The sequence below is a fragment of the Erigeron canadensis genome, chromosome 3 (genome assembly GCF_010389155.1).
Source record: "Erigeron canadensis isolate Cc75 chromosome 3, C_canadensis_v1, whole genome shotgun sequence".
Lineage (NCBI taxonomy): Eukaryota > Viridiplantae > Streptophyta > Magnoliopsida > Asterales > Asteraceae > Erigeron > Erigeron canadensis.
Genome location: NC_057763.1, coordinates 38,038,414 through 38,052,503, shown reverse-complemented (window position 1 = coordinate 38,052,503; position 14,090 = coordinate 38,038,414). Strand labels below are relative to the sequence as shown.

Here is a 14,090-nt window from a genome sequence, read left to right as displayed (position 1 = left end):
TCTCCAGTTGTTAGGGGAGCCTAGTAGGGTTTTCCCTTTGGCACCGTTGCCCCTCACGTAGTAATTGAATCCAGTTTAGATAAATTGTTAACTAGTGTATGCTTTAGTACTATTTTTTTATACTTTGAATGATTAAAATCATCAGTTTTATAAAGGCGATGGTTATAATATGATACTTATTTTTTTCACTCAGGTGCAAAAAAAAAGGACACTAAAAGTCTAAAATGTTTTCCTGGATACTAAAGAAAGGAGGCCAATCAAAAAAAAGAGATACGAGTATTAGCTAATCAAAGGTCTCATTGATCCCCACACCTGTATTGTAAATAGACAGTTACAAATAATCCAGCCAAAGTAATAGGAATTAGACCTAGTGACTTGTTTTGAACAATCTTTAGTTCCTTATTTCACAAGAGAACTACAAATAATAATTTTTGTTCAATCAATGGCATGAACATAACTTCTAAGCAGTTAATAGTTATTTCAGGAAAAATCATTCAGTAATACCGTCATTCCAAAACTTTTCATTCCTGCTTCTCATATTGATTACTTATTCTTGGTTATAAAGCAAGAATACGAGAATGATTTCTGAACCCAAATTTTTTTTTATTGAGATGGATATACTTTTTTCGATGAGTTTCCCATTTCTACCTAATAGGCCATACGATCTCATAAAATCTAGATACAGAATGTAAGAACATAGGACCAGCCGACCAGGTCAGAGACCAAGAATAAGCAAAAGGTACTAGATTTTTGGAATTCATAACTCCATGGTGCATAAAATGCTATCACCGGGAGTTTGATTTTGGTAGAATGTTAGTTAAATTATAGACATCAAGAACATAGGACGAGATCAGAGACAGAATAAGCAAAAGGTATAGATTTTGGCCATTATGGCACCTACATACAAAAGTTGCCTAGTAACTTAAAATAATCTGTGCTGTGCAAGAACCAAGTGAACTCATGGTGATTACTGGTTAGAGTCTTTGCAGCAATCCTTCCATGTAAGCTCATATTCTTTTACTAGATCCTGCAACAAAATAAAAGAAAAGGAGACGATAAGAAAAGAAAGAGATTGCCCCTCCATTTTCGAAGTTCCAAGTTACAAATACATATTGGTTTATTTTCATTGTTACAGAGAGATTGATTTTTGACTTGAGCCCAAAAAAGAAAGAGATTGCCCCTCCATTTTGAAAGTTCCAAGTTACAAACACATATTGGTTCATTTTCATTGTTACATAAAGATTGGTTTTTGACTTGAGCCCGAAACAATACTGTAGATTCACCAAAGAGGTATATTGAAGAGGAGTAAAGCCTTTTACCCGAAAAAGAGGTGACAAACCAAAAGTAATATTTTTTGGAATGGAAAGATGAAAATAAACGATAAAGTAAACAATGAAATAAAAATGTTGTCAACATGGTCTTTATCATTTTGATCCACCCCAAAAACAGACCAAACCTGCTTTGACCGGTAACCCAACCAACCAGACCGACACAATTTGCCACCCGTAGGATGCAACATAAGATTTTTCCAAGTTAACTGTAGAAGGAAATGGAAAAGAAGGGGAAACAGAAAAAGTACAAGAAACCCACTTACTACTGAAGCGTTTTATGTTTCTGCAGAACTGGCTACCGCATTCACATTGAAATGCCTTAACGGGATGATCATCATCAAAATCAATACCATAATCCTGCAAGAATGTCAAATATGTTCGCTTAAGAATATTAAATGTTATATTCAACATTTAAAGAGCGCTCATAAATATAGAAGAGTCAATATGTACTAACGAATGGGTTAACTGAAGTTATAAGTTATCTGAGTAAAATACTTGGGTCAAACAGGTCAATAGTCATCCAACGTATACGTCAAATAATTAGATTATTATTAAAGCAACATATCTTATGTAATCACTTTTCACTCTAATTATTAATAATAAACTACCTGGGGCAACCAGAAACACTAAAAAAAGCCTACTTGTATTGACATAATATCCACCCCACCCATTTTGCCATCTATGCTAAAATACCAACAACAAAAAACAAACTGTATGTGATATTCAAAATGGCAACAAACTTACCCAAGTTAGCTCCTCATAGGCTTTCACGTTTCTTGTAGTGAAGAAGGCCAGCTATCAATCAGAACCAAATATAAGATTTAGTTATACCAATCAACTCGTAGATATATTCAAAAACAAAAATATCACAATAAAGTGCATGCATAAATGACATACGTGATAGTAATGACAATCATGATTCTCCACTTCAACTGGGATCTCAACCAAGTTTGCATCAAAACACCTAGCAAAAAGAATGAAGGAAGCCATTTAAACCTCAAAAAACTAACCACATATCAGATATCCACAACATAGTTATGTATGTATCAACATACCTGTGATTGATGAATCTAGCCACATTTCCATAACAGCTGGAGTCAACACATAAAGCCTCGTCATCCAGTATTTCATTCTCTTCGCCCCAATCAGCATCAAGCAATACTGGATGTACATATTTATCTTTATTGGAACTTTGGGAAACTCGATTATAGAATTCTTTCGTGGTTAACACTTCTCCGACATACTCACAGATGAATGAACCTTTTGGCAGGTCCTCGAGGGTGCGTAGACCCCACCCTTTTCCCCCAGATGTCATGAAAACCTGCAAGTTATGTTTAATTCCACGTTGCACAACACGATTTCCGCACTTTTGGCTGCAGCCACATTTTAGCCAGCATTCTTTGATGAAACCTGTGGACAAGTGACCCTTGCAAGGTTCTAACGCGCCCTCATTTTTTGATCTTTCTAATGGGCACTCCTTGCAAAATGATAGACATTGCTTTTGAGGGTCACGCTTAGCTTTCATACACTCGTCCAAAAGGTCTTCCTTAACAAGGCCTTCAGTTGTATAGGCAAATTCACCATCGCCTTTCGGTGCACAGAGGCAAGGTGCGGGTGATGTTAGACAATTACCAAAACAAGCCGGACAACAATTGTCATCCGCAATACGAGCGAGAGAAAAGTTAACATAAGCACTTTGGAAAACGGCATTGTGTGGGATATAGAAGAAGGGTGGAAGACGCTCAGTGTTGACTTCGTTGACAAATGAAATCATCACATTTTCTTGTCCTTTAGTTATGTCATTCACATCATCAGAAGACCTCATATCCTCACGAGCTAAATGACTGTTATTCTCCAACTCATTTTGCTCTGTTTGCTTCTCACAATCCTTCTCAGTACTCTGTATATCAGGTTGAAGAGGATCACCAACTGCATCAGAAGGTGGGGGTAGTTGTGGTAATTGAGGCAGAGATCCATTGACTGAACCATCAGTATTGGATGGCTGATCAGTGGGTGGTATATCATCTTTACATACTGGTGGTTTACTGATGGAACCAGATCCAAGATCCAAAAAGCACTCACACATATCTTTCATTAGTGTCGTCACAGAAAAGTTTGGGTTAAGAAGTTTGTATGATTTCAGACATTTATCTTCGATTTTTTTCAAAATCATATCCAAATGTGTCACAGAAAATTTGGATTTTCCTTGAGCAGAATCACATCTTATGGAGATTTTGATCTCTCCGCCAGATGAGGAAGCAATATCTAATTCAGTAGTTGATTCATCGGCAGTGTTTATAGGCCCACGACCATTTGTATCATCTGATGTTCTTTGAACACAGTTGCTTAACTCCATGCACTTAGTTGATTCAAAGGTCAAGGCCAATGGGAGATCTGGCTCATTGCCCGTATTGTTTTCAGTTGAAGTACCTCCATTGGTCAATGATTCTGCATATCGTAAGAAATCTTTTCGTGAATACTAAAGCTTTTAAAATCCCATACTAATAGGTAACTAAAAAGTCCTGGAAACAAGATATACCTGGCATAATCACTGCATGAGGAACCTCAGACTGAGGCAGGTCATCTGTAAATGGCCCCTGTGGCTCCTCTCTTGGCTTGACCAAAGAATCTGTTGAAATAGGTTGTTTCGCCTTGTTCCTGTCTCGCTTTAGGGGGGAAACAGGTTGTGGGGTGGTCCTTGTGACTGGCACGGTTACTGCTGTTTTCACTGGTGAGCGAAGCTTAGGATGAGATTCAGGAAGTTCTTCAACCTCTAATTTTGGCTTCTTCAGTAAAGTTCCACCTGAACTTGTGCCCGGGCTGATACACGAGGGTGAAGCCTGATCATCTTGATGTCTTGACCGCACTCGTTTTAAAGGTCTTTCAGGCTCCTCTAGCATTTGTGTTTCTTCTTCAAGAGCTTTCAGTCGCTGGTGTCATAACAAGTAGCAGATATTACAAAAGCATGCTAAACGATAAAAGCAATAACGAAAAGAACTTACTTCAGCTTCCTCAAGTTTTTTCTTCTTTTCCGCCTGAAAGATGACCAACCATGAAAAAGAGTAAATAAAGAAACATTAGGTACATTCATGAGTCTTGATAATGCTAGTAGATAATAGGAATTAGAAGAAAAAAATGAATAAGAAACATATGGAATGACTTACTTCAGCTTGCTCAAGTTTCTTCTTCTTTTCCTCCTGAAAGATGGCAAACCATGAAAAAAAAGAAATTTAAAGAACATTAGGTACACTCATAATAAATAAGTATATGCATAAGTTATAGATATTACGTACTTCAGCATTATCAACATTTTTCGTCTGTTCCATTGCCTGGAAAAATAAACCATTTAGAAAATTTGAGACAATAGTAAATTTATAACAGAGCGATGAAGAAAACTTAACGCACGACATATTTAAAAAACAGAAAACCATGCCTCTGCCTCCTCACTATCAAAAATAGCATCAGCAAGAGCTCGATAATTTTCTTCTTCAATAAGCGCCCAGTTCTTATCATAAATTTGAAGAAGCTTTTTTAAGACCGGTTTTGTTTTCTCTTCAGGAATTCCAATGTCTTTCATAGCACGAAAGGCCTTAGCAACTTTCGGATTGGGAGCCATCACTAATTTATCCTAGTTTCCTACAAACTCAGACCATCCAACACACCTGCACATACATATAAACACGAAAAAAACATTAAGAAAAACACGATACAACTGTAACACAATCACATTGTGCATCAAGTGCCTTATAGACTTGCATAATACCAAGTATGCTACATTTAAAAACTTCCCTAACCCAATTGAGCTTAACTAATTAAAGTACCTTCATAACTCATAAGATTCCACTATATATGATTTTGACTTTTGAGAAATATTTCATTATGATAATCTTATCAAACAAAGCCATGGGAAGCAATAAACTTATAGACCCGAATCACCAAACCAACTAAAGCTCATGCTACGGGTGTTTGTTTGGCTCAGCTAATTTTTCACACTTACTGTAATTTTATAAAGCCGATAACAGTCTGCTCGAGCTCATAAAAGTTGTTGAAGACAAGTTTATTGATCTTCTGAAATTCCAATAAGCCCTAAAAACCAAAATCAGGTTGGTGACATATATTATTAACCTAAGGTCTAGGGGCTATAAAAAAATGAGAAAAAATAAAATAAAATTAGAAACCAAAAACCCCACCACATACATACATTGATATAAACAAAAAAGACTGCATGTTAACAAAGAATGTACCATAAAGCAAAGCAGATAATTACACAATAACATCAAAATCAAACAAGACAAATAGCATAAAAAGGGAATCAAAGAAGAAAGAAAGAAAAATAGAGTAAAATGAAGGTAGTTTTGGTTACCAGATATCAGCAACGATCAAACACCAAAACTTTGAAAATAGAAACAGACTGACAAACATTTAGGTGATTTTTTTTATTGGGAGTGAATTTGTGTGAGAGTGTGTGTTTTCCTGGGGGATTGTGGAACAAACGCGCGTGTTTATTACGCGCCTATTTTTTGATTCAGTACTGTCTTTTATGCTTAACTTTTGCGTTTGTGAAACTTGTTGGTTATTCCTAGTAGACTAGTATCGTGCTCTCTTTCGCTTACTTTCCAAAAATATTTGTTTTCGATACCATTTAACCCACCACGTTAAAACTTGATTTATTATTTAGTTTCACGTTAATAACACATTAATTCGTACACTGAAATATTATTATCATTAATTAATTTTTACATTGAAATTTGAGTTTATTGTTATCACATCATCATACTAAACTAACCATTTTAAGTCACAAAAAAATAGTTTAAATATCATTACATCTACGATTTCAAAGTGGTATCGGCTGCCTCGACGCAATGCGGCGATTTCCTTAACGCCTTACGTTCAAAGCTTGAGGTATTGAACTAAATACACCAAAAATATGTCATTGGTTAAAGTGGTAGCATTACTTTCTCATCATTGTTATTTACCTTTTATCTATTATTTTAAATCTTATAAAAGAAGTCTACATTAAAAAATTAATTAAGAGTTAAGACAAATACTGTAAAAAGAAAGGAAAAGAACATAATAGTATGAAAAAGACATAGATAAAAATAGGATAATATTTATGTGTTGCTTATAGTAATAGCTTAAATGATATTTATGTGTTTAAATAAATAGGTTAAATGGTATTTATTTATGTGTATAAAAATGGATAATGTGTGTATGTTTGTTTTAAGATGGTTGTGGTGTATTACATGATATTTTTGTGTTTGATAACTGGTCTAATTATCATGTATTCTAGTGGGGTTATCTTTTGGGAATTACTACTTCAATTACACTAGGGGGTTGAATTTATCAACTCTCCCAAAATCAACCAATAAAATCCTCTCAACCTTTCAACCCTTCCAACCAATCCTCTCAACCATTTTTACTTGCGCCCGATAAATTTTCAACCTTCCCAAATTATTTATTTTTCTTTTTTTTTCTTTTTCTTATTAAACTAAACAATTTTTAAAACTAAAATTACTACTACATTAAAATTAAAAACAAGTCTATCCTCAAACTAAACATGAATTAATTCAATTACATGACACAATTCATCAAACAGGAGCATAAATTCATCACAATTACAATTGACAGAAACAACAATACAATACAATACAATATAATCGAAATAGCAACACAATTACATATCAAAATCCATCACAATTACAAGACAGTCGAATTAGCAACAGAAGCAACAATACAATCGATGATTCGTTGGTTTTTTGTCAGGGGAATGAATGACGTTCGAGTTCCTCATCCTCGTCCCCGTGCACCACCACCAACATTTTTTTGCTTCTCTGGATCCATGGAAGAGAATGGGTGTTTTGTTTGAAGGAGTTTTCTATGAGTTAGGTAAATGAAACGAAAAGTAAGAAGAAAGGTGAATATAAAGAGAGGAAAATGTTTTTTTATATTTTATTTAAGGCTGCAACGTTTAGAATTTAGTAGGGCCCACCACCCAACGATCAAAACACCTCTTCTCTCCCCATTTATCAACAAAGGGTATATAACCCTCCCATCAATCCTCTCAGCCATAAATTCTAAGGTGGCGGTGGTGTAGCCTCTGGTATGGAGGCATAAATTCTACCCTCCCACCACTCCCCCCCCCCTTTAAAACACAAATTTGTAAAAGGACATTCTCAAATTTTTTGCTCCTTTTCATTCGTAAAAGTCTTTATCATTTAGTTGAGACTATCCGAGTCAATAAGTACTTACCAGGGACATGGAATAATATTGTAAAGTGTGTGGAAGCTCTAAAAGTTAAAGGAGTCGGCTTTGAAAATATGTTGAGAGGTGAAGTACGTTGGAAATGGAAGGGACATCAAATTTTGGCTTGATAATTGGGTATGTAGTGATCCTTTAAAGGTTCTGTTCCCGCTACTCTTTAAATCAGAAAAGGATAAGAAAGTATTGGTGGCATAACGATTTAGTATTGAAGAGGGTTAATTTGATGGGTTGTGGCAATGGTTAAGAAGTCTGTCCAGTTTGGAGGAACAATTGGAATTCAAAATTTTAAAAAGAACTATGGTTGGGGTCGCTATTAGCAATAGACAAGATAAATGGGCTTTAATGGGGGGCAAGGACAATGTAATGTCTGTCAGACATGTGAAAGAGTTCATGTTGGGAGGCTGGGACGTGGGTAACAGAATGAAGTTTGAATGGTGTAGTTGGATACCTAAGAAGTGCAATGTTTTTGTGTGGAGGGCTCCATTAGATCGAATCCCGACTATGATTGCTTTACAGGCTCGCAATTGCCATGTTGGTAATCAGACTTGTGTTTTTGTGGGGAGGTAGATGAAACGGTTAAGCATCTATTTTGTGAATGTTGGGTGGCAGCAAAAGTGTGGTATGCAATTAGTAATCCGTGCAGATCATCTCCATTCTTTGTTTCAATGTTAAAGACCTGCTGGAGTATCACAAGTACCGGGGACGAACCAAAGAAGTGGCACAAACTATTAGAGGGGTTATATTGATTAGTTGCTGGAGCATTTGGAAAGCAAGGAATGATATCAAGTTCGAAAAAGCCAAAAGAAACGTTGAAAAATTATTCAAAATATCAAAACGCCTGGATTTTTATGGTATAGTACGAGGTCAAAAAACAAAAGTATATCTTGGGATGATTGGTGTAAATTTACTTGTGTTTAAATTGTTGTAAATATTTACCGCTAATGTTTTAGCGGGATATGGATTAATAGAAACTTTACTTTAAAAAAATAAAAAATAAAATTAGTTGAGACTATCTGGAATGAGACGTTAATTGGAAGCCCCTACTAAGGGTTGCGTCTCGCGACACATGACAATCAATTCATCAAGGGGCGTTCCTTTTGATTTTGTTGGAGTGAGACTTCATCGAAAACATTCATTGGGACCCACTATTTATTTACTTTATACCTTTAATTAAATATATACATTAATATAATAATAAAATTAAAAAACAAAAAATAATAACTTTATACCTTAAACTCAAGCTCTTCAGTCGAAAAGTTGTTGAGGCCCCACAAAAATGAGACACGTTATAAAAGAGACTGAGTGTACAAATTTTCAAACAATAACGCCCCAAGAGCAGTGTAGAGAGCGTTCCACACGTTAAAAGTGCACAATAACGGCTCGTTCCGGATAGTATGAGTAATGGTTTGTGAAATAACATTGACTTTGACATACGAGTAGTGTTGAGTATATATTTAGGAAATTATGAGTTTTTGGTGCCTTAATCGTACCGTTAAGTATGAGGCTCATTATTAGAAGTATTTATTGTTTTTTGATGTCATATGGTTGGTCTTTAGCTCTGTTTTTGGTATATGTATTGATCATATGTTCATTTTAGGTAGTCGGGGACATTTTCAAGCACAATATTAAAAGAAAATTCATTAAATATCAAAATAATTTACTAAGGCTAAGAGGATTAATGATAACTCAATATGAGGACTTGAGGCATGTGACGTTTATTTACAAAAAAAAAAGCTTATTGAAAAAGTAAGGTGAGACTATCATAGGGGATTTTGGACATGTGACACTAGATAATGATTACTTTTATTATTTTACCTTTCCTTCAATATTAAAGAAAAAACATCACATTTCCATAAATACAATTCATTACATAAAAATAAAATCCAAAACATAAAAAATAAAATTCATTGCACACCATACTAAAAATAAAAAAATAATAAGACACACGAAAGTAGTATTCATCCCTAAAGTAGTCATCAACATCAGGCGACACGTATCCTTGCTCATTATTTTGTACTAGAAGAATACCCACGTAATGCGGCGGTGTAGGCAACGGTGGGTCAGTGGTGGCGGTGGCGACTTGTAGTGACAGACGGTGGCGAGTAAGGTAGACAATTAATGTAAAATAATTTATTTGATTTAAGAAGGAAGATAATTTAGTAGATAATAAATGAATGTTATAAATGTTTTACGTGATTAAGAGATTACAAAAATAAAATACATAGTTTGTATTATAAGAAGTATAGATATATAGGAATGGCAGAAGAGAAAAGGAAGAAAAAAAACGAATGGAGGAAATCACTGAGAGCGGTAGAATGACCAAGATGACCTAATAACAACGGTGTACCCGACAAACGACGAATCAGGGATACAATCGCCCCACTAGCTTTAGCGGAATACAAACAAATTAAGTAACTAGAGATACGCTTGTAATCATACATTTCAATAAACGAACACGAACTATTCATGTAAACTTTTAATTTATATATACAACTCTATATACACGAGCATTGTACCCACGCAATGTGACGGCAAGCCGGTGATGACGACGACGGACGGTGACATTAGTGGTGACATAAATTGGTGTAGGTAAAGTTATTTGATTTAAAGGGGATTAGTAGAGATATTTTATAATATAATGAACTAATGGTGCAATTTAATATTAAGGGTGTTTTGGTCAATTCGCATGTCCAAATTTTGTAAACTTTTAACATTAGGGTTATAATTTTTATATAGTAGTATAAAAGCATAGATAGATGGATAAAGATCTTGACCTTTGAATTGAAATCAAAAATCAATATTCAAAAATAATCTTTAAATCTTGACCTTTAATTTTAATTTAAAGATTATGATTAACAAATTTACCAATAAAGTTATACATAATTTAGAGGATCCAAAATCCCAATCCATTATAGCTAGTGTTTATTTATGGAAAAAAAATAGGTTAAAAAGTAAAAAAAAAAACACAGGGACAATAAATGGAAGGCATTGAACCCCTCACCAGTCACCATAAACCCACCACCTTTCCCCAGTAGAACCCCCTGCAAAAATGATTTCATTGGTTTGAATTCTCACACACACTTCTGACACACTCACCTTCCGACCTGCAAAAATGTTGTCACCGGAAAACCACTTCCTCCCCTTTCTCCTCCTTCTCCTCCTCCTCCACAACACCACTGCCACCACCGCCACTTCTTCCCTCACAACATTAATCTATAAAGGCTGTGCCAACCAAAACTTCCAAAACCCATTTTCATCAGAAGACCTCAAAACCCTTTTCGCAGCTCTCATTACCGAATCTTCTTTAGCCCATTTCTACAAAACCACTTATTCAACAGTCACCGGCCTATTTCAGTGCCGCGGCGACCTTTCACTTTCCGACTGCAACTCCTGTGTCAAAACACTCCCCGGAAGTATCCAAAAACTATGTAACCCGGACACCCAAGCTGCCCGGGCCCACCTTGTTGGTTGTTACATGAGGTACGAGGTTGTTGGGTTTCCACAGGTTCCGTCAACCGAGATGTTGTATAAGAAATGTGGGTCGAGTCGGGTCGTGGATGATGGGCCGGGTTTTGATGAGAAGCTTGATGGGGCTTTTGGGTTGATGGTTAAAGGGGTTAGTAACGGGAAAGGTTATTTTGCTGGTGGGTATGAGAATGTTTATATTTTGGGTCAGTGTGAAGGGGATTTAGGTGGTGGTGAGTGTGTGAATTGCGTGAAAAGTGCGACGGATATGGGCCGGAATGCTTGCCGGAGATCAGTTTCCGGTCATGTTTTTCTACAGCAGTGTTATGTTAGCTATACTTATTACCCGGATGGTGTCCCCGGATCCGGTAATTCTCTTTTTTATATAGGATAAGTATCTTGTAATATAACTTTGAATGAACGTTTATAGTAGGAAATAACTAAAGTTGTGTGAATTGCATGTAAACAACTCGAAAATAATGTTTATTGAATGTAAGAAAATGTATTCAACCAATTAAAATTAGACAAGTGACACCTCTATATGGTTGCCACGTATGTTTTCTTACATACAATAAACATTTTTTAAAGTTGTTTACATACAATACACAAAACTTTAGTTATTTCCTACTAAAAACATTTGTCCAAAGTTTATTACATTCCAGGATACTATCCCTTTTTATATTTATCTACACACATGAAGTACATAACATTTGAGTTGCTTATTTAGAAAAATGTTACTCCTACAAGTTTTGTAAATTTTGTTTAACTTTACCTTCATATAAATTACTTATCATTCAAATTTTTAATAACATATTTTTGGTTATAGATGTTTTATTTCTATAAATATTGAAAATTGATGAAAGTAGATATTCATTATTTTAGTGAATCTAGATTCTAGCAATAATCTTTTCTTTTTTATTTATTTTTTATTTTTTTTTAATTTGGTTATGTTTCTAGTAAATAATACGAGTACTAGACTTATGCCGCGCAATACGTGGGGTAGTGATGGTGGCGGTAATGTCGGCAGTGGTGACGGTGGTGGGGGCGGCGGCGGTAGTGAATGTAAAAATAATTGATGTTAAAAGTGATTGTGTGGTTATTTTAAAGGTTAACGGATCTAATTGTAAGTTATTTCATTAAGGTTATTGTAGGTAATTCAGTGGAGATGTTTAAGTTAGTGAATAAAGGAAAGGGACATATTTGGTTTTCCAAATGCTGAAAGTTTAAGAAAATAAATGAGTGATTTGTTTTATAAGATAGTATAGATATAGACTACTATTAAGATTTATGTTTTGTATTTATAAAAGATTTATGTTTTGTATTTATATATCATTAGCCATCAAAGAGCCTAAAGCGTCAAGTATTTTCAAAAACAACGAAAACGGTAAATGATTTGTCAAAAATTATTTGTTTTTGTGTGGGGATTATGCTAGTTAATAGTTATTGTATATACACATTGGAAATTATTTTAGTTTATATATCTATTAATTTAACAATAACCACCAGAGGAGGAATAAATAAATAAATATCAGCTAAAACGGGGTACAAGTTGTTATGGATAAGACAAATTAGGGTACACTTTATACTGTACATGGTCCAGTGATGGTTTTAATCTTGGTTTTGGTGTGTTTGTTGGTAGTTACAGGTGGCAATGTTGGTAGTGTGGAGCCTGGAGGGGGTGTTGGTGGTGTGGAGACTCAGACAGGGGAGGTGGATGGTGGTGGTGGACGGGGCAAGAATGATACACAAAAAACGGTGGCCATAGTTTTCGGTGGGTTAGCGGGTTTGGGCTTGGTGGTTGCTTTGTTATTGGTGGTTAAATCAAATTTTAGAAAGAAAAAAGAGCACTACAGTTATGGAGGTTAGTGTCTCTAGCCTTTCTCGAACTTTTGTTTGATTTACGGATGCGAAATGTTTGGATGTTTTTAATTTGATGGTTTAGAATGTAAAATATGAGCAAAATGGGTAACTTCTGTTTTAGGATTTTAGAAACTGAGCCAAAGGTTAGTATGCTCATGTGGACTTAATTGATTCAATCAAATCCACAATAGCAGAATGGTATGGCATGGCTTAACGGATTTGATGGTTTATGTCATAAATGGAAATGCGTATAATATGTGTCTAACTACTTATCGTTGGCATACAAAGTAGCTATCATGTATACGAAGGGAAAAAAAAAATACTAGAAGAGGGAAAATCCGGATGCATATAGGGGATAAGGTTAGAATGTGTAAATTTGGGGTATGGGTCAAGTTTGTTTGGTCTGCGACTCTAAATCCGCTCTCTCCATTTTAGAAGTTATTATATGTAAATTATATGAAAAGTGTAGAACTCTAGGTTGTATGCAATAACATTTTTGGGATGTTTGGCAAGTTTACTTTATTACTGTTATTTCTATTTGACCCATTTGAAACATGCAATATTGACCCGGTGAAAGTGGAGTCAAAATGTATCAATAATCATAAAAATTTGGCTGCCTTGTTGGTTTTTCATACAAGGTTGGTTTCGGCCTATATTGGTCAGTTTATTTTGACAAATCGAGTGTTGAGAACTGGCCAAAGCAGGCTAGTTTGCCTTGGCTCAACCAGTTTTCTCAGTTTCTTGGACCATATATGTACACACCATTTACATTGTTTTATTTTAAGCTCTTTTTTTTAGTCAATTCTAATGATTTCTTATTGATTTCGGTCAAATAGTGCAGGTCACTGAAGAATGTAAAGACAAAAAGCAAGGAAAGTAAAAGAGGGGAAATTTCTCTGCTTTCCTTTTGTTTTGGTCTGTGGGTCTAGCAACTCGAAGAATACTTCCTTCACCTCCAAGTTTAGTTGCTTTTTTAGGTTCTAATCAATCAACAATAGTGCTTATGTACATATAACATATATCTACATATAATTTGTCTAATGATCTAATTACATGAATGGAGATTCTAAGGTTAGTAACAATATTATGTCGACTTCCTAGCTCACTCTAAGCTGGTCTTTCTTCCGTGTTATGTTGCCTATGGATACTATTCCGACTATTCAAGAATAATTA

The 14,090-nt window shown here is 35.1% G+C and overlaps 2 protein-coding genes across 4 annotated transcripts; one reads left to right on the top strand and one right to left on the bottom strand.

Annotated features, from left to right (window-relative positions):
- Nucleotides 1-729: 729 nt before the first annotated feature.
- On the bottom strand, nt 730-5,858 carry LOC122592075 (histone-lysine N-methyltransferase SUVR4-like). Its single transcript, XM_043764282.1, has 11 exons — nt 5,695-5,858; nt 4,765-4,993; nt 4,625-4,660; nt 4,496-4,528; nt 4,334-4,366; nt 3,871-4,261; nt 2,387-3,779; nt 2,229-2,295; nt 2,076-2,126; nt 1,595-1,688; nt 730-1,027 (listed from the first exon to the last, which is right to left on the bottom strand). Exons 2-11 carry the CDS (start codon nt 4,945-4,947, stop codon nt 1,008-1,010), a joined length of 2,301 nt encoding a protein of 766 aa, XP_043620217.1. The 5' UTR covers nt 4,948-4,993; nt 5,695-5,858; the 3' UTR covers nt 730-1,007.
- Nucleotides 5,859-10,620: 4,762 nt separating this feature from the next.
- On the top strand, nt 10,621-13,999 carry LOC122594198 (plasmodesmata-located protein 2). 3 transcript variants are annotated; one of them, XM_043766667.1, is made up of 3 exons: nt 10,621-11,425; nt 12,703-12,918; nt 13,754-13,999. In XM_043766667.1, exons 1-3 carry the CDS (start codon nt 10,705-10,707, stop codon nt 13,795-13,797), a joined length of 981 nt encoding a protein of 326 aa, XP_043622602.1. In that variant the 5' UTR covers nt 10,621-10,704; the 3' UTR covers nt 13,798-13,999. The 3 variants fall into 3 exon arrangements, with proteins under 3 accessions (XP_043622602.1, XP_043622603.1, XP_043622601.1); XM_043766668.1 differs by having other exon boundaries at nt 12,697-12,918; nt 13,759-13,999; XM_043766666.1 differs by having other exon boundaries at nt 12,697-12,918.
- Nucleotides 14,000-14,090: the final 91 nt, after the last annotated feature.

Excerpts from the sequence above, each read along its gene's own strand:
- LOC122592075 (XM_043764282.1), bottom strand. The coding sequence starts at position 4,947 with ATGGCTCCCAATCCGAAAGTTGCTAAGGCCTTTCGTGCTATGAAAGAC. Across the intron at positions 4,661-4,764 it reads TTGATAGTGAGGAGGCAGAG|GCAATGGAACAGACGAAAAA; the intron begins GCATGGTTTTCT and ends TTATTTTTCCAG. Across the intron at positions 3,780-3,870 it reads TCATGCAGTGATTATGCCAG|AATCATTGACCAATGGAGGT; the intron begins GTATATCTTGTT and ends TACGATATGCAG.
- LOC122594198 (XM_043766666.1), top strand. The coding sequence starts at position 10,705 with ATGTTGTCACCGGAAAACCACTTCCTCCCCTTTCTCCTCCTTCTCCTC. Across the intron at positions 11,426-12,696 it reads GGATGGTGTCCCCGGATCCG|TTACAGGTGGCAATGTTGGT; the intron begins GTAATTCTCTTT and ends GTTTGTTGGTAG. Across the intron at positions 12,919-13,753 it reads AGAGCACTACAGTTATGGAG|TGCAGGTCACTGAAGAATGT; the intron begins GTTAGTGTCTCT and ends TCGGTCAAATAG.